This window comes from Penicillium expansum (assembly GCF_000769745.1).
Source record: "Penicillium expansum strain MD-8 chromosome Unknown contig52, whole genome shotgun sequence".
In the NCBI taxonomy this organism is placed as follows: Eukaryota; Fungi; Ascomycota; class Eurotiomycetes; order Eurotiales; family Aspergillaceae; genus Penicillium; species Penicillium expansum.
Window position 1 is genome coordinate 270,399 of NW_015971294.1, and position 19,707 is coordinate 290,105.

The following is a 19,707-nucleotide window of genomic DNA, read 5'->3' on the forward strand; positions in this document are numbered from 1 at the left end:
GATGGACACCGCTAGTTCTTGGGATAACTGCTTGTCGACACGAGGTTGTTGTTACACGCACTCACTCGGAAAATGTGTTCTCGATTTGCTGTTACACTAGAATTGAGACAGTTCATGTCCCTGTTTACCCCTCATTTAGAATTCGGTCTAGTCCTGTCCACAGAAATCTTTTGGCAGACAGGTCTGCAATATAAAGACCCTTACCCTTACACCATCTACCAATGGGAACATACAAGTCTAGTGCCGAGATGTGGACCACGACTAGACGAGACCGGAGTGGACTTAACATTTGACTGTGAAGGCGGGTGTGTATCAAATATGACTGGAATGATTGCCTGACAGTGGCGATCCACGTTGGTCATTTTGAATTGCAGCTGTGTCTGTGCGGTATGTACATGCATACATGTAAGAAACCAAGTGTACTAAATGCATCTGTATAAGTGGTCTAGTATAGGTGTTGTGCAGATAAGTTTATTTGCGGTTATTTGAGTTTAACGATGCAGATTCAGTATCGGAAATTCAAGTGGAAATTCAGAAAGCTGGTATTGATGCCCAATGAGTTCAATTGGGTGATAATTCAGATTAAAGAGCTGACTCTGATGTTCAGTCAAGAGTCAGCGGCTCAAACCATATTAAGCCAGAAATCTTCGCTTAGGAAACGCCTGCAAAAATCTATGATATCGACAAATATCCAAATCAATAGGCCAATAATAGAATATAAAGAAATAGAACAAAATGATGTGTAAGGAGAGTCTGAGGACATGAATGCCCGGGTAGGTTGGGAAATTGGTTAGGGAGAGTGGAGTAACATATAAGACCGAGAGGCAAGTGAAGAGAATGATACAGTTGAAACCAAAACAAGAACCAAGTTGTAAAGCGAAGAGGGTATAGGTATAGATATGGTATGTTGTCGTGAGATGTCATGAGATGAGTAGTGAGTGCTGAAAAACAATGAAAAATAAAACAAGAAATCCCAACGTAGTTTCAGCAGAGCAAAAGGCCAAACCTCAAATCCAGGGATCACCCTGCACATAGGTATGTGGGTTGACAGGGCCAACCAGCTTTATCTGAGCCTTCAACTGCTCTCTTCTACGATCATCCTTCGACTCCGCCATCTTTTTCTTCGCACCCAGGAACACCCCTCGGGGGTTGTTTGAGGACTGCTTCCGCGGCGGAGACAAAGAAGGGGTAGCATTTGCATAAGATAAGTTGGGAGCCGAAGATGAAGACGGCTCTGCAGCCGAACCAGGCGAAGACTTATATCTCGGGAACTGAACGTTCCGCTTCTTGGATTTGGGCGGTTCCCAGATCACGGGGCCGTGTTTCTGGTATGCGGATAGCGGAACTGCTAATTGTTTCGGTCGGGGCGTTGTGGGAGTTGAGAGCGAAGTAGGCGAGGTTGGTGAGATTGGTGTTTGAAGATGGAACTTGTGGTTGTTATAGTCATACTCGCTGCTTGAGGATGTAGCCACGGATGTAGTTCGCGCAGCGACATTCGTGTCCAAGGCCAAGGAGGAGAGCTGTGGCATCGGGGCTGTGCTGCTGAGTTTACCTCCTACATCATTGAGGTGGTGGTCCATTGGTGCTGTCGCTGGACGGGGAATTTCCTTCTTATTATCTGCTGTCGAGTCGCGCGAAAGAGTGCGGTGGACATATGTCTTGATTGAATCACGAACTCCGCCGAGACCACCGCGGTCGAGCGAATGCCAGCGGTACTTGCCCTTGGCGAAATCCAGTGGGTTGCCCATTTTGCGGGATTTATTGTTCGGTGCAACCATATTTGGGCTGATGCGGCCACTAGCCTGTAGAGCGGAAGGTGCCAATTCGGGGAAATAATCCCACTTCTTCTCGCGGAAGTAGTGGTTCGTGCCTGTACGATTTTGGGTCCAATGCGATGGACGGCCGTACTGTGTATCGAATGAAGACGAAACCGATACTGAGGGCTCAACAATTGATGGCGGGATATTGATATCGATCGAGTCCGTGCGTTTGTGTGGAGGCAGTTGCGGGGATAGTCTCAGAAGCGGATCGGGCGATGGAACCGGGTGATCAACCAAGTCGTCGAAGTCGGAGCCAGAACTGACGAAGATGGGATAACTATCTGCTGAATGGCGGGGTTCACTTCCGGCGATGCTATCGAGTGTACTTTCAGTGTCGCTGTCGCTGGAGTCACTCCACATCGCCGAACATTCTGGTTCCTCGTCAAAGGGTTTGGCGGGGAGGGGTTTGTTGAGAAAGAGATCGGAGCGTGTAGAGAAGGGATTTTGGGGCGAGAGTGGTGGAATTACTCGTTCGAGTCCTTCAAGTGAACGAGATGGTCGGACGGGGGGTGCCATTCGACTGTGATACGACAAGGTTGGGGAAGGCATCTTTGGATTCGAGAATGTCGAACAATCAATTGGAAGTGTAAAAATACATCAAAGAATGGTAACCGCCACACGAAGATAGTATGAATAACAAAGAAAGAGAGAGAGAGAGAAAGAGAGGAGAGAGAGAATATATTAATATCAGATGTAAGGAGAGAATACACCGATGTACGGAGTAGTTCCAGGGTTTATAAGATTTATAAGATGATATACTCCAGGTAATATAGGAATATGCATAGTAATATAGTAATATAGTAATATAGTAATATAAGTAGTAAAGTAATATATAGGTATCATTTCTAACATCGTCAAACGAACCATCGACGCAAGGACATGTTCGGATCGCCCTTGCTCCGCTTAACAGACAATATGATTGGACAGACAGGACTGTAGATACCTTGGGCTGATTTAGGCCTGACATGTTCCCTTTTATCTGTGCACAGTCCCTCTAACTAAGTTTGGCTGCCTTTTCACTCAATCGGCCTAACTGACGAAGTCTAGCGATCATCTCCTCATCTCCAAAATGACTGTTATGCTCGAATTCCGGTTCCTGTGCATATGCGACACGCGCTGCATCGACAATAATTCGTGCTGTCATACCAAAAATACGATAGACTTGATCTTCCCCATGTTCACTAATTTGGTGAACAAAGAACTGGTGCACTAGTGGCGTAGTTAGTATCCACATCTTTGCTGGCCCCCTATTACCTATTTAGGCATAAAGAGATAAATAAGAAATAAGAAATGAAAGCAAAAACAAAAGAAAAAAAAACTAAATTAAACATTCCATGTATCCACCCTCAACATGGTATAATCCCATATGGCCAACGTCTACGGAGTACTCCGTAGAAAAAAAAGAACAGAAAGGAAAGAAAGAAAATAAAAATAGACTTACTCCTCCATTGTGAATTATGCCACATCCCCCAAGATCCACGATACCATTCATGTGCATTCTGTGCACTGTCGCTCAAAAAGTCCTTGAATGGCGCAGTAAAAACAGCCTCAACCTCACTCGCATCCAAAATAGGAATAAGTGACACCTCAGGATCGGCATTCAGCCCCAAGCCAGGATCATAGCTGTGGAGGAGAGCGACGCAGGGACGTACAACCACCTCCGTTCGGGCAAGATTTGCCGGGAACTCGCAGAGATGCTCCACGCTAAATGGGGGTGGAAGCTTTTGGTTCATGTCGGGGAGGCCGATCTCCTCACATGCCTCGCGGCGCGCCGTTTGGAAGGCTGTTTCGGTGTTATCTGCTCGGCCTAGAAGGCATTAGTTATGTCCATGTATTTCTTTTTTTTTTTTTTCTTTTTTTTCTTGTGTTTTGTTCCAATTCAGCTTAAGGCGACCAGCTTGACTCAGCTTTCGGCTTTTTCTTCTTTTCCCCCTTGTTTTCTTGCCTTGGGGGAAAACCGTCAACTTACCACCAGGCAAAGCAGCATCTCCTGCATCTACACCCAAACAAGATTAGCCTAGTCCCGAACAACCAACCCATGCCATGCATCCACCTGAATACAGGGCTGATCCACGTATCTTCCCCTAAGACTTACACGAACTTAGTGTCTTAGCCCGAATCGTAACAACGACCTTAAGGTCGCCCTTGGCATCGGCAAAGAGCAGTATCAGCACAGCCGCCCGTCTGCTTAGCGGGACTGAGTTGTACTCTGTTGGCGGGGGGATGTAGTTTCGGAGTCTGCTGATTGCTTCCTATGGATACATCATAAGTGTCAGGGTATTCTATCCCCTGGGGTTGGGTTTCAACATCGGGATGGACATCCACGGGGAAATGGAACAGAACGGTGAGGTCTCGGTTTAAGCAAAACCTTCCTGAGTGTGAAGAACTTGTCTTAGATATCCGGTAAGAAAAGAATGTTCCATCTCCCACTCCCCAAATCAACAGGTTCCAAGTCCCACGCACGTTGTAAGACTTGAAGCCGAAACTCAAATGACCCTATCTTCCAGACCTCCTTGGATACACATCCAGGTATGATCGTCTGGAAAAAAAAAAAAAAAAAGAAAAGAAACATGGCAATTTCAAGACAACCCGTGACTAAGGGAGTGGGAAACAGGGGGTAAAAATAGCAGGGATAGTACGCATGGCAAATTGGACACAGCAGATTCTTATTACACAGGAGGACACGCGGTCATTTCGGGTAGTTGCAGAGAACAAGTTACACATACCTGAGAAGTCGGATTTAGGGGCGCCATTATTTTGGAAGTTGGGGGTTCTGGCTTGGAAGTGCTGGGGTTGGAGTTGAGGGATAATTTGAGTGGATATTGGGTCTGGGGGCAGGTTGTACTGAAACGAAGTGTCCGGAGGAGGTTGAGCTGTGGTCTCCGCATTTCAAACAAGTTCGTTATAAATGACAACTTATGTACTTAGTCCTCCGTAGGGCAGTTGGCTACGAGGTATAACTTGGGGAAAGATGGGGTTTGGCCCGTGTAGTAGCCGAGGTAACTTGAGAATGGATGTCGGTGTCGGTGACTAAGATATAAATCCATCGGTCAAAGTGCTACAGGTTCTTGATGAATGAGAGGAATGCATGAGTTAATTGGGTTTATCCCTTTTAAAGTTATCCACTTGATGCAGTTTCCCAATACTCGAGATAGAAAATAGCAGAAAGAAATCAATAGAGTACACAGCCAGACAGCTAGATCACATTGAGAAGGGAGTAATAAAATAAGGTAGAGAGGCGGGGATCAAATGGTCTATCAACATAGCGAGAATAAATAAGACAGGATGAGAACTGAAGGGGGAGAAAACTAAGTGAAAGCCAACAAAACAAGGCAACCATCTATATGAGAAGTACAACCCAAAACAAAAAAGAAATCGCCAGCATATTCATATCAACTACGAGCTTTCGCTCTTCTTCGCGTCCTTGGACTCGGTGGCCTTCTCGGCGCGCTCACCTTCCGCCAAGGCCTCACTGGCCTCAGCAGACTGCTTAGCGCCATTAGTAAGAGCATCAACCTTAGTCTCCTCCTTCTCATCGATATCCTCAATATCCTTAGGCGCGGAGACACCCGTGCTCTCGTTCTCGCTGTTCTGCTCGTTCTCCTCCTCGATCAGCTCCTCCTGCTCCTTGATAACCTCAAGACGCTGCTTGTTGGTAGCAGCACCCTCGGCATTGTGGACCTCGAGCTCGATCTCGTGGAACAACTCCTCGGGGATGCTAGAGAGCACAGACTTGAGCGCATCGATTTGCGACGCAAACTCGGACTCCTTGCCACCCTGGGTGTATAGGTAGGCATTGCTCAAAACCAACAGAGTGGAGGGAACGCCCTGCTTGAGACGCAGCTCGAGCCACATGCCGAGATCCTCGCGCAGGCGTGCGGGGGAGACGCCGTGTGTGCGGATTCCGCGCGAGGCGCTGGCCATCTGCAGCTCTGGGACGGAGAGTGAATCAACACCCTCGTAGAAGATGGCGCGGTCATCACGCTTGATCTGGCGCATGCGGTGTCGGATGGTGTACCGGAGCATAGCGTCGGTACCAAAGGAGTTCAGGTTCATGTAGCGGCAAATGCCGACCAGCTGGGGTCGAGACAGGTTGTCAAGGGTCAGGTCATCTTTGAAGATCTTGCAAACCTTGATGACATCCTCTGTGGAGGGCGATTCGCCGGTGGTGCGAATCTTGCGGAAGAAGTCTGTGAATTCGTCGTTCTTAACGGTGGCGGCGGTCAAGGGCAGACCGGTCTCCCGGATAGTGTTGCGCAAGAATCCAGAAACTTCCTTGCGGGTCGATCTGAGGTTCAAGGCCTTGGCGTCGCGGGCCTTCTGTCCCTCGTAGGTGCTAGGGAGCATGTTGGGGAAGAGCTTCAGGGCGACAGGAAGCAGGAGTTCGGCAAAGGGAACGATGAGGAACATCGAAAATGGAACCAATCGTCCGAGATCCTTTGTGGTACGTTGGAGCTATAATTAAACCTCGGTTAGCCAAACAGTACAAGATATCGAAATATATCTGGTGGCGCAAGCATACCTGGCGGTGCTCTCGGCGACTGAGCTCATAACCACCGGCCATCTTCAACGCCAGTCTGGAACTAATCTTGACCTCGGTAGAAAGCAACTTTGTGCCATCCCAGTAGTGCTGCAACTCTTTCTTAACCTTTTGTCCAAGTGTCAACTTTTTGGCGGGCTTCTTCTCGGCCAACTTCTGGTCCTCCGGGTTCGTCTTTGCAACAACTCCAGCGGGCGCTGACTTGCTAGCAACTGACTGTGTCTCGGCGGGTTGGGTCTGCGCAACTGTAGATTGTGACTGCGCAGTCTGTTCTTGGGAGAGTGGCTTCTTGGCTTGCTCGGCATTGAACCCGGGGGGAGGGTAGTTCTGAGAAGAGTTGTTCGACGTGGATGGCTCGGTCGCATATCCACGCTGTGGCATCAGAATGGCAAGCGCCGACACTTGGGATGGCAGGTCACGGCCATTTTGTAGAAGACTGCGAGCTGCAATGGAAGCTGGGCTCAGTGCACTTGAACGACCACGGCCTGCTCAAGAGAGAAATATCAGCAACTGTCATTATCATCTAGTTTCCTGGGGTTCTTTAACACTTACCGATCAGGGCAGACCGGAAAGCAGGTGTTCCGCGGACCAATCCGGTCGATCTCATCGTGGCGGACATTTGCGGGAAACGTTGGGGCAAAAAGGTAAGTGCTCGATGCAACGACTTAAGGGGTAGGCGCAACAGCAATGAAATAAATGATCAAGTATAATGTCCACAGGATGAAGTTAAAAAAATAAATCACAGCAATAAATTGATGGTTAAGAAAGTTTGGAATGTCCTGGAACCGGATCTGATGAAATGCTGTGATGTACTGCCGCAGTCATCTTGCACGTGACAGCCGATACCGCCTCGGGTTTTGCTCGGGGTTAAACTGATATCCGGATTCTAGAACAGCCCGATACAAAGGATTTCATTCTGCAAACATCATATCATTTAAATAGCCAACTTTGTACATCTATACTAAAAACAAAACTCGCTCAGTAATTCCAAGGCTCTTGAATCTTGACAAAAAAAGAAACCAACAAAATGAGGGTATATAAAGACTAGCATAAACGATGGCAAGATATTATTATAGCCCCTCAAATTCGCTCTCTAGCAAGAGAGTCTTTGTTCAAACCTTCCTGCTGGATATCGATAGAAGAGGCCTCGGCAGTATCCAACAAGGGGATTCGATCGACGCTAGATCGCTTCTCCGCGCTGTGTGCATTGATGGCCTCACTGAGAGGACTGGGCTCAGCGGCAAGTAAGGGACTAGTGGTTCCTTCGGGAGAGCTCTGCCAACGTGCAACATCTGTCCTGAGCTGCTCCAATTCCTTTTGGAAGCGCTTTCCAAAGACGTCGATGTAGTAAGTTGCTCCATTGTGGATGCTCCAGACAAATAGCGCAGACATGTACAGACCGCTGGCCCATTTGGACCAAAACCAGACCGGGCAAGGGATCATTGTGGACAAAGCAAACCCATACTGGATGAACATGAAGCATGGCTCTTGCAGCGCCTCAGGTAGACTCAGCACAAATCGTCCAATCCACGCTTTGGAGTATGACTTGCGCAGCCATGTGAAGCTGGTCGGGCGACCCGCTGCGATTTTATCGCGGCGGCGCACGGTGATCAGGAAGTGGTACATGAGCTGCCACACCAAATAGGGGGCCGTGGACCATAGTATCATGGCACCAAGACCATAATGCTCTGGATCCCCGGGCTGACTGAACTTGATGTTGTAGACAGCAGGGAAACGTTCCTTGAGTTTCTCAACCGGAGTCAGGTGTACGATGCAGTGCAAAGTTACAGGTGGCATGATATGGATGAAGAGACTGCGGAGACAAGATGAGCGAGCGAACTTTGTTCCTTTCGATGGTTAACGTACCTAACAACCTTATCCATACTATGGAAGACCATAGAGTTGCGCCACATTGCGATTGCAGCCGCATTATTTCCGAAGGTCAAGCAGAAGGTGCTGATAAAAAGCCGTTTCGAGTTGGGGAAGACCCAAATACTCAGCATGCAGAGCAAATTGACAAAGTAGCAGAGATCGGCCAAGAAGTAATGGTAGCCCTTGGCATGGTAAGTAAAGTAGCGAATGGGCATGAAATATGCCAACTGGGCGCTAAACCATATATAAAAGTACTCCGGGCAAGCACCAATCAGGTAGCCGCTGATGAAGATATTGAGCACACCAGCAATAAAAGACATCTTCTCCCGGAGGGTGACAGTCGCCGTCTTGTTCCACTGCTTTCCCAGGCGCTCTACACCCTGCTTCATCCGAGAACGATACTTTTCCAGCTTCTCATCGGCGGTCGGTGCCCGGCGCTTCCATTCACCCACAACACGATCCTTGGCGTTCAAGGAAGACGACTTGAGCTTCTCCCGCTGCCTGCGCACCTTCTCCTTTTGCATGGCGATAGTCTGCTGCCATTTCTCCAGGCGCTGTGAGAGCTGGATGTTGTCGAGTAGGTCGAAAACAGTCAGCTTGTCCAGCGGTGGAAATGACTCCCAGTCCTCCTGGTACGAGCTGCTATTTGAGAAGGAGCCGTTGCGTGACAGACGTCCCGGGGATGTGAGAGTAGAGCCAATTTCATCGTTGTCGGTAAAGTCGTCTGAAGGGAAGGGCACATCGATCTCGTCCAGGCCTGGCGTCGAGACCCGCGGTTCAGCCGACATGGTGGGATCAGACTTTCTTCTCGAGCCGGTGCTTTCCATCAAGAACTGTTGCTGAAAAGAGAGTATCGTCGGGCCGTCCCTAGTGTTGGGATATGGTCGACTGAGGAAACGATTGAATGTTAGCATCCCCATAGTTGCAAGCCCAAAGAGCACAGCGTAGTAGATATGTGCCAACCAGGCGCGAGTGCTTAAAACACACAACCATTATATAGACATGAGGGGCAATTAAAGAAACGACAGCAATCTTACCTTATCGGCGGATCACGCGTTTGTTGGACTCACTGGGCGATGATGGCGAATTGTGGTTGGCGATCCACAGAGTAAACAACTCCGGACTCACTGGCGCATGACACAGAAACGGCGATATAGAACTGCAGCTGCAACTTTGATGCAGTCACCAAGGATGGGGAGATACTCGGACAAGAACCAGCGAGAAGGTGAGAAATTGACGTGTGCTCGTGATGTGAATGGTGGTTGGATGGAGAGCTGCGCTGGGGGATCGTCATGCGGATCCAATCAGCGCGCTGGCTTGGACCAGGTGTGATGTTGTCGCCTGAGGCAGCAAACTTTATAGTCCGAGTTCCTTTGTTCTCAATTCCTTTACTGGCACTGTTCTACTATAGTGTTTGCAACATTTTGAGTTGTTCCATTTATTTGTTGCACATTCTCCTTGACCTCTCGTATATGAAATCAAGGGAACAAAATATCCCAAGTAAGAAAAGAAATATAATATAGAAAAAAAAGCAACCAGCGAAACCCCATATCCATGTCCAGCCGAACGCTCACAAACTCCAGATATGTACTGGTGAAAACAAGAGATGGAAGGAAACAGAAAATTATTAGTATCCAAACTGCGATGCAGAGTTGGCTTGCGCCCAGAACCCAGGCCCTTTATCAGACACAAACGGCTGCGAGTAGTACCCAGACAGATAAGTCGGGTCTGGATGCATAGACTTTGGGACATTCTGGGTCTCGAGTGGGGGGATTACATGCACCGATGGTGCTATACCCATTGGATATCCAAAGCTGCCTGTTGGGCTGTGTGGACCACTTGACTCACTAGTGGTGGGTGAGAGGGGTAGACTGTGCGAGTGGTGTAGCTTTGAGTCATCTTCTTCCAGCGTGGAGATGCCAGGGTTATCACCTGCATCGTGCATGTCATGTTCGGTCTCAATCACGGACGCTGTTGCTGGTGCTGCATGTGCACGGGATGATAGTTCATCGCCGTCTTGGAAAATTGCTTCTGGCAGATGTGTTTGTGTTACCTGGATCAAGGTACTGGCGTCTATAACGACAATAATACAAACATCGTTAGTGGAACTGCTGATTGGGTCTTGTGCTAGGATAGGGTGACACATACCGATTTCACCATCCAGAAACTGTTCTTCCATTTGTCGCACAAAGTAGATCTCGTCTAGAACCTGTAGCCGGTGGGCAGGAGTGATCTGGCGTCTCACATCTTGCCCAGCGTCACGCAGTTTGTCTGTTGTGACTCCGTGGCTATCCTTTAATTCACAGAGGATATGAACAAGAAGTCTCAGTCGGTCTATCGTCGGTTAGTATTAACCATCTCATATCAGTGATATTAAATGGATATGCTCACCAGGCTTGAGCAAATGATCAGGTTCCTTGTGCAAGACACCGGCGGGCCACCACGCAGGCTTGGTAAACTCCGGGTCAACACGCTGTGAGACACCAGCAATAACCCTTCGTCCATTGTACGGGTAATGGACCTGCTTCCTCGGTTCGACAAGCTTGATATAGGATTTTGCGATGGCGCGACAGTTGAGCTGCTGGAAATCCTCGAATGCCTTCTCGTAGTACCGTCGCAGTAGCGCCCGGTTACCGACACGAAGAACAGTTCGTCCGGGTGGAGGTGTGGCAGGCGGCGGCGAGCTAGATTTAGGTCGAGCTCTAGGCATGCCGCTGGAACGCTTTGACTTCTTTCGGCTTTGCTGTGACGACCATTGGAACGGGATCATCTCGGCCTGTCTCGTCTGGCCGGCATGGCCCCATCCCGAAGACGGTTGCTCGTCCCAAGGGGGGTGAGGTGCTTGGGCTGGGTCTGCAAGGAGGCGAAGAAAGTCAGTCTTGCAGTTCTGAAACTTGGACTTTAAAAACCCCGCTCACTTGTAAACTGCGGACTGGTCTGTGGGGCCTGGCCAGTCATTTCGATAAATCGGTCTGTAACATCTGGTGTGAAGATAGCGCCTTCACAGCCTGCAATTGAGGGCGAGGCTTGTAGTTGCCATTGGCCGTTATGGTCGAGATATATCATGGCGAAGTGCGGGTGTGTATATTCGGCGGTATGAGGTTGTTTGGGAACGATTAGCTATTTGATTATTAGCCAAATTTGATACTTGCCACCTTTCTATTTAGCAATTGGAAAGTTCTATTACCATATTCATTGGTGGTTGTTGTGGGATGCACGTATCAGAGTGTCTTCGCTCCAGCACCTCTCCGGCAAATGGATATCCACGATTCATATCCATATTGTGAGATAGTACGGGGTATGGAAATTGAATTCACAAGGTCGGGGCTCACTGCGCTTGTCGAACGCAGTGTGTTGCAAATACAAAGCTCAGAATATAGAATGGGCCTGGTCCCCTCAACAATTGTCGGCGCGCGATGTCAATAAATAGAAGAAGAGTAAATGCAGCTTGCCGATGGATAACAAATCCAGGGCCTTTCAATCAGGGGCAGGGTCCAGGCGAGATAGATATACTACAACCATGGAGTAAAAAATACGGGACCATATCCATGATCTCCCATTTCTGACGCCGAGGATTGGCATATCTCCACATGACATCGATATCCCCTGAAAGTGCGAATCGGCTTGATGCTAATGCAAGGAAAAATGAATAGCTGCAAAGCCGAGCGTGTGGCAATACGAAAGCCTCCGTATCACTTTCTGCATCTCGTGATTGGATCATCCACTTCTGCCCCTTTGCAATGTGTAGTCGATGGGTCGAGTCCATTTTGCGCACAGACGCTCGTTAGGGCTGTGATCCATGGATGAGTGTCACATAACCTTGTTCGATCCATGGTTCCGTCGGGGGATCCGAGATCGGCCCAAGCACTTCTTAGAACGTCTCAACTTGTACGTTCGGGGATCAGCCACAAAGATCGTCAATTGTTCGAACATACTCCGTACAACAAATCAAATAAGTCCACTGTGTCCAAATATATCCAAGCCCCTCAACACTTACTCCGCTATCTGCAACTAAGGAGTACTTGTAAGCTATATGCAGCAAGCCGTTGTATCCATAAATATATTTCCCGTCCCAATACATCAAGTTTACCGTCTAATCCTCTAGTCTATCAAGAAATGGTAGACATGGTAGGGTTGCAGGCTATACTCAATCGAGCGGCGGTTCAATAAGCCCAAGGTGGAAACACCTATCCAATCGTATGAACCGATCGGCGATCCCTTGGCCATATTAGCCACGACAGGTGATAAAGAAGAAGAGCGGTCATCATTAGACGCCTCTGAGATCATCACCTGCAAGCCAAGAGAGGCTAATGGACTACTGACTAATACATGGTCTAGGTGAATCTCGCCAACTTCTACAACATATGGATCTACTCCGTATGGATACTTACTTGCGTTCCCAGTGCGGCAGCCTAGTGAGCATTTTCAACTAAAATGTACACGCAGCAGCGCCCACATCTTAATGTTATTCGATACTGCTTTTTTTTCTTTCTTTTTCCTCCGAAATTTGTGGGTAAGATGGTAATGTCAGGCTTTCAGTACGGAGTACTGAAATGTTTATCTCCACCGCGCTTGGTCCAAGTACCATTGTCTGTGCGGCCCTTCTCCAACCTAATCTATAATGGGGGCCTGAAGACCTGGAGATAAATATTTTTCCTCTACCTGTATCGGAAAGCTGAGGCCCCCGGGGGTCAAAGCCGTAGACGCGACCATCGAATCTTGAGCTTATTTTCGAGTTCGCGGAAGTTGGGCTGTGGTTCCGGACGTGCGGATACCGACCCCGAGAATTATCCTGGTCAATCTCCATTGTTTCTTTTTTTCGGCCTCTTGGTTTCGCTCGCGGTCGCTTCGTTCCTTTTTTTCGTTTTCAGCATGGTGTAAATGCACATCCGCTCGAGGTATGTATCGAATCGCCACCAACATGGATTGTTCAAGTCGGTGATTCCAAATTCTACTGTCCTGCGGCATCGTGCATAAGCGGACGTGGCAACCCGGAGCTAGAGTCGAAACATTCTTCGAAGAGGAAGGACACTTATTGTCGGTATCCATAATGAGGAGAAGCTCCAAGGTTCATTGGATTTGAACTACCATTGGGATCGGTTCCCTGCTCCCGGATCGACAGTGTCTACTGGGAGCGGGGATCGCGGATGGCAGACCAAGAAGCTGATCATTGCGGATTTGATCAACTGCTTCATTTCATAGCTTTTTCGGGGCCCAGCGGTATACGACATACCCAACAATTGAAAATGGTATGATTAGCTAGCGCCACCAGGATCTCAGCCGGCGGCGGCAGCGCACTGCAGCTGTAGCGAGGCCCAATGTTATAAGGGAGTGCTGTTGTGTATTATCATTATTTCCTCCACCGTCTCTTTGGTCTTGTTTATTATTCTTTTTTTCATCTTGCTTTTTTTTAGGGGGGTTGGTACCATTGCTATTCGGACTAGGCCCACTCACAAACACGGAAAATGCAACCGTATCGCTTTGTTGATGCTATTCGACCAGCCTACAAGCCGTATATTCCATACTGTGGTGCGATATCACGGTACTGGTAATTCACATTATATTATGAGGAGGAGAGATATCAAGGTTTTCAATCTTAAAAAAGTCCGCACTTGACTCCAGTTAAAGATAGGGCCCCAGCAAGTATCGGCTTTTCATACTTTTTGCTGATCTACCTGACGTCTTTTGATCTATGTATCCTATGGCTCAAGCTTCAAAATATCTTGGGCAATCCATGGCCCAGGCAGCCCTATTATCATTGGCAAAAGCAAGAAAAAATAAAGAAAAAGAAAAGAAAAATATTAATTCCACGCAATGAACAACACGGGGCTAGGCACGAAGTAGTACGTACATTGCACCTAGACGCCAAGCAGCAAAGCAAAAATATGTACATTACCATCCCCTGAGCCGCATTGGCCCCAAACTCTGTAACACCCAAGGGTGCACAATCCCCACAAGATACTCGACCATAACATCCCTTAGTAAGTGGCGTGGAGAAAACATGCGTCCCTTGCGTGTATGTGCGGGCCGCAACACCCAAGAGACGGAATGATCAGCAACGGATTACATGCGGAGTACAATATTACGGTCAATTCTATTATTGTACTCTTTATTCTGTACATTTGAGAGATATTATATCCCCTTATCATGGCCACATTATGCACATGAGCAGATCACTATCTGCCCGTGGACGCCAGCTGCTCCTATATGTACTGCTACCGTTGCACAACACTTTGAGGGATTACATATTTGAAAATATTGCTTCGCTTTATTTTTACGCTGGGTGACAGGATATCCGGTGTTCCTGCTGTACATATTATTCTTATATTGCGCAATATTGTTGAGCATATAGGATGGAATATGTGCGTCTCAGCGGGTGGTGTTCCCGGGACTCCCGCCTGTTGACATTCCGTTACCATTGCTAGCTGGGTGCAGATGGCTAAACCCTGGTACCAGGATACTGGTGCAGGAAGCCTGCATTATTGGAACTCTGGCCTCGGGTCATCTCCGTGGTGTCCGGGGGGGAGAGGTTTGACGTTGGGCTTGATTTGCAATGTTCGTTGGGGTTACAGTACTTGGTTGGTGGCGGTGACTATACCCAAGTAGACTGCACCTGATGACTCTGTTGTTCTTCTCACCGTTCTTGGCGTTGGGTCGCCAGAAAGAAGATTAGAGCCATTGGCCCAGAACCCCGTCGAAGCTTGGTTTTATTCTTAGCGGTCGCTGATTCCGTCGCTCTCGCTTTCCTCGGCCATAATCCCTGTACCTGTAAAGCGCTATATCAAACATCGCCACCTCGGGGCTGTCAAAGGAGAGCCTAGAACCAATTCGGCCCCGGATTACAGATAAGGGGTTGTAAGAATATAGAAAGCCGGGGTCAAGCAACCTGACTAGTCACAGTAACCCGAGATGTGCACGGAGTAGAGAAAGATTTACAGTACATTATCAGTCGGGAAACTGACTTTAACCCCATATACCAGTGGGTCCGAGTTGATTCCTTAAGCTTTCCAAATACCTTTAGACCCATTGACACAGACCCATAATGGAGAACGGATATCTCCCCGTATCAACTTACTTGGCCAAGAAAGCCCAATTTTAAGCACTTTGATCGCGATCAATTTGTCAATCGTGACATTGCCTTGTCGCACGGGCTCGCCGTCCTCCAATTTGTAGTCATACGACCAGTCATCCTAGGTAATTCCAGCGGTAGCTTCACTCCCGATAGCCATGAGCCAACGCGCAATAAGCGACGGGGCCGCAGAATCAGGAACCTGTGATAAGTTCCTTGTAACAGGGTGCTGGGCCAAGTCTGGGCCAAGTCTGAGCCCCAGCCGAAGCCCCCGTCTTGGTAATTGTTGCAAACCCACCCCAAGAATCCGGGCCAGCCTACAACGTATCCTTCTTCCGAAGAAGGCAGATTCTCGATCTGGATCTCGTCGCTATCTTGGTCACTGCTTGGTACCGCAGCAACTACGAAAATTCCATTGGGAGCTTGATTCCGACTGTGTTCTTATCCGGGCGAACGGGTTGCCATGATCCACGGTAGTCCGTGTCCTGTGCACGTGCCTTGATGGTCCCGTATCTTGATCGGCTCCGAGTTGTCAGCCAGACTTGTCCACGGGTGGGTTATGGCGCGATAAGGTTATACTTTAGGCCCATACCAAATAACTCCGCTTTACCTAGCGCTTGAATCCTCATCCGATTCATAGCTATTTAGTCAATTAGTCACTCTCTATCTAGTCTTAGGGGCTATTTAATCGAGTTCGACTGCAGACGTAGCAGATATACTCTTTGTGAACCGAATGCATCGTGTCTGAACATCGTTTGCCCAGATATATATTCCAAGCTATATATCTATACTTCACATTGCTTGCAGTTCTTCTTCCCCGCTAATGATTTCTTTGTTCTTTTTCGACTCTAATAGTGTCTTTTCGTAACTCGAGGTAGTAAATAGTAATGTAACCGGTCTGGCAAGTTCCATCTTTACCCGCCGCCTGAGCCCTCTCGCCTCATTATCTCAACTCTGACAGTTTCATCTTCACTACTGCATATCTTCCCCTTTACTTCCAAAATATTAATTTACTTTTTCAGAGTGAGAAGACCTGGTCTCCACTGTAGGGTATTGTAGTTGCCACCGGCGTTCGGGTCTCGTCCCTAGTAGAGGAGTTACAGGTTGCATGGATCGATGGTCATTGTTTGGTCAGGGTTGGTTCGAACCAAATCACCATGACTGAGGTCATTCGTCCAGGTTACACCACTATTGGTTTTTCCGGCGAAGGATTTGCTCTCGCTTGCTGCCTACGCTGCCCACGAACCGCCAAGCTCATAGACTGGGACTGGCGATTCTTCCGGCTCGAGGTTATTTCGTGAGAGAGGTAGCCCTGGCCCGCAGAATTTGATGAGGTTTCATGGCCTTGATGGGATACGATCATCTGCAATTGATGCTTTTTATCCTAAAGGTAATCTTCCAGCCTATTATCTAGGAGACATGGATGTGCTATTAAGAGACACACCCAAGCACCAGAATCAATCTCTCCTCGTTGAACCATCGTCCATCACATGTTTTCCAGCAATACTCTGGCGACATTATCAAGTCACTTCTTGACGGCATGTCAGCCAGTATCTGGAATATGCACTAACAGTCACGGGCCACAGGTATGAGAGTTCCCCCGCTTCAATTGCACAGTCATCTACCCTCTTTCCATCCATTAAATGTCTATCTTTGACTTGGATTAAAACATGGTCCAGTCTAGGCGCATCGATGGCATCAATGCTAGCCTGCTAGCTGTTCGTTACATAGAATCGTATTAGATTGTACACTCTCGGAGAACCGCAGATCAGCAACCTGATCTATGCATCGTATACAAAGGAAAATTTGGAAGCAGCGAGCCCCGAGACAACCAGGCTCTATCGGGTCACTCATGCCAACGATGACATTCCCAACCTAGCCTCGGCTGAGTAGGGCCATGTCCATTTCAGCATTGAATACTGGAGTGTTAAACCCATAACCCTTCTAGTACGAGTATCAGCTGGTGCTGAAGTGTGTTGTACTTAGACTCAACTTGCTCATAAATGCGGCACCCAGGCCCATCATAGTGTTCATATAGGCGCATATTCCTACGCCCTTCTCACTTTACTCTAGATCTCACGATAATAGAGATGAAATTTGACGTCTGTTTTTTTATTTTGCTCGCACTTTCGGGTTAGTATAGGCAGATATTTATGGGTCTAGAGGTAGAAGCACTCTAATAATGGGACTCTAGTAATGACCATCTTAGAAAAGATTATATATGTCCCAACATATTTTCCCCGGCATATTCCTTTTGATCCTTTTGCTTTTCCAATTTGCTCGTGTCCTAGCATTGCTGCAGACAGATATGCAGAGACATATGTTCAGGCCATACATATAGACTTTGACAGGCAAAGAATCTAGCGCTAACACCACAGTTTTATACATATCTTTATGTCAATTTTTCATTTAACTCGCACTTTCACGTTACTTGAGGCACACATTGTAGAAATTCCACATGGATCTACACACATACACATGTAACTACACATGTATACCCAGTGACGGGAATCTGTGGACACATGTTTGCCTTTGTAAGTATTTCCCACAAGGTCACACTATATGAGGCATTTAGGTAGAAGCCTACTATACAAATTGTTTGCTTCTATATTTGCTGACCTATTTTGCGATCTCAACATTTCAAGCAATTACACCTCGTCACTTCTTTCCTGTTACTTCCCCCTTGTCATTTCCTTCCTCTTCCACCAAGTCCATTGCTCAATTTTATTTTACCACCAGCTCTTTCCTCCTGCTTCGCCATGGAGACCACCACGAACTATCTCTCGCTTCCCGCTATTGCGGAATTCCTTAACGCCTACCAGGATAACCCAACCGCGGAGAATGTCAAGATCATGGTGAGCGGTCTTCTCACTTACGCCTTCGATTCGAATGATGGCTGGGTCCTTAAGTGGCAAGAAGACGAGGAGAACAACCACTCTAACTGCTTCATTGTGAGAGCGGTTGGCGAAGAAAGGTCCCTGCACGCCATCGTGAAGGTTATTCTCGACGCCACTGGCTCAATCAAAGAAAACTGGGATCAATCCATTCCCCGTTTGCTCAGTGCCCCGCTTCCAAATGAACGATGCTGGGCTATTCTCTTCCGTGGTCTCAAAGTCCGACTTTACGAATACCACCGCGAGCAAGAGCCTGACGAACGTCTGGTTCCCTGCGACTTCAAGATCAAAGAAAAGAGAAAGCATGCGGTCCACATTCGCAAAAACGCAGACGCTATCAACAACCTTCTCATCAGCATCCCTAACCAGATCCCTGAGCCACTTGAGGAGGGCGAACACGGTAGCCCATGTCCGATTGACTCTGCCACCGAGACGACCAATGGATCAAAGGTTTCTCTTGATGTCACTCTCAACGCTGCTCCTGCCTCTGGTGCGTACCTCGAGTCACCCCCCGAGGATCCTCCCACTGAGGTCAGCGAGGAAAAGACGCCTACTGAAGCCGAGCCTGTCACTGAGCATGAGACCGCTGCCCAGGCTGAGACAGCAACTCAGGTTGATACTACTACAACCTCCCAGACCAAGCATATTACAGAGGCCACTGGAGCAAAGGCCAAGATTACCCCCCAATCGAAGGCTGCTTTTCTGGCTAAGGTAGCTGCGGGAATAAAGAGTACTGCTCAGGCCAAGACTGCTCGTCAGGTTAAGCCTGCTGCTGGGGTCAAGAACGCTACCCAGGCCAAGTCTAATCCTCAAGCCAAGGCTGCCCTTCTAGCCAAGGGCGTTTCTGGCACCAAGCTCACTCCTAGGATCAAGCCTGCGATGGAGACCGAGGTTGCTGGACAGACGGCTACAGAGTAGCAGTAAGTATCTGAATTATCCGGCCTCGATGACTACCTACCTACCTATCGCTAATGGTGATTACTTCCAATAGGTCGCAAGTCTCTTACGGATGATAGTCTTTTCGGTTCACGGTCTGGTTCATGGTTCACGGTTCATGGTTCACGATTTTTCTTCTGTTTCTCTTGTTTCTTCTCTTGAGACTTTGATGTGTCTCATCCCATACTGGTACTTTCAACAAGTGCCAGGCCTTCTGCACGGTGGAAGTCGGGTTCTTGAATCCTTTGTCACAAATGTGCATTGAAAAGAACATGAAGTCGGCTGGGTCGGGGTTTACAGGCGGACGGTGTCTTTGCTATCTTTTTCACGAGGCGTTTCCTTTATCTTTTGCCATGAAGTGATGCATTATCGAGGGGGTTTTTCAACATGGCGGCCTCAATACATCTATCTAGCGAGATGAACCTAATTGAATATTTTTTCACATCTACTTTCGCGAGATACTCTAAAAGCCCGTACAAAGTATGAACAGTCGGCATGAGTTGGTCGGAAACGGAGAGTTTCGACTTATGAGGAGTGGTGGAACAACTTGAAAAACACAGCACAGAAACTGGTATC

General features: G+C 48.1%; 5 protein-coding genes across 5 annotated transcripts; 1 reads left to right on the top strand and 4 right to left on the bottom strand.

Moving 5' to 3' along the window:
* Positions 1-1,007: 1,007 nt before the first annotated feature.
* Positions 1,008-2,336, bottom strand: PEX2_020380 (uncharacterized protein; the record flags this gene model as incomplete). The annotated part of the gene is made up of 1 exon (XM_016739313.1): positions 1,008-2,336. The coding sequence occupies one exon, from the start codon at positions 2,334-2,336 to the stop codon at positions 1,008-1,010; it is 1,329 nt and encodes a 442-aa protein (XP_016599252.1).
* A 478-nt stretch (positions 2,337-2,814) lies between these two features.
* Positions 2,815-4,573, bottom strand: PEX2_020390 (NUDIX hydrolase; the record flags this gene model as incomplete). Its single annotated transcript, XM_016739314.1, has 5 exons — positions 2,815-3,029; positions 3,262-3,627; positions 3,790-3,816; positions 3,916-4,072; positions 4,547-4,573. 5 exons carry the CDS (start codon positions 4,571-4,573, stop codon positions 2,815-2,817), a joined length of 792 nt encoding a protein of 263 aa, XP_016599253.1.
* Positions 4,574-5,216: 643 nt separating this feature from the next.
* PEX2_020400 (MRS7 family protein) lies at positions 5,217-6,979 on the bottom strand (the record flags this gene model as incomplete). Its single annotated transcript, XM_016739315.1, has 3 exons — positions 5,217-6,275; positions 6,343-6,845; positions 6,913-6,979. The coding sequence occupies 3 exons, from the start codon at positions 6,977-6,979 to the stop codon at positions 5,217-5,219; spliced, it is 1,629 nt and encodes a 542-aa protein (XP_016599254.1).
* A 461-nt stretch (positions 6,980-7,440) lies between these two features.
* Positions 7,441-11,512, bottom strand: PEX2_020410 (glycerophosphocholine acyltransferase; the record flags this gene model as incomplete). Its single annotated transcript, XM_016739316.1, has 8 exons — positions 7,441-8,173; positions 8,227-9,207; positions 9,303-9,573; positions 10,081-10,305; positions 10,381-10,566; positions 10,624-11,085; positions 11,151-11,352; positions 11,420-11,512. The coding sequence occupies 8 exons, from the start codon at positions 11,510-11,512 to the stop codon at positions 7,441-7,443; spliced, it is 3,153 nt and encodes a 1,050-aa protein (XP_016599255.1).
* A 6,548-nt stretch (positions 11,513-18,060) lies between these two features.
* On the top strand, positions 18,061-19,113 carry PEX2_020420 (uncharacterized protein; the record flags this gene model as incomplete). The annotated part of the gene is made up of 1 exon (XM_016739317.1): positions 18,061-19,113. The coding sequence occupies one exon, from the start codon at positions 18,061-18,063 to the stop codon at positions 19,111-19,113; it is 1,053 nt and encodes a 350-aa protein (XP_016599256.1).
* Between the last annotated feature and the right edge of the window lie 594 nt (positions 19,114-19,707).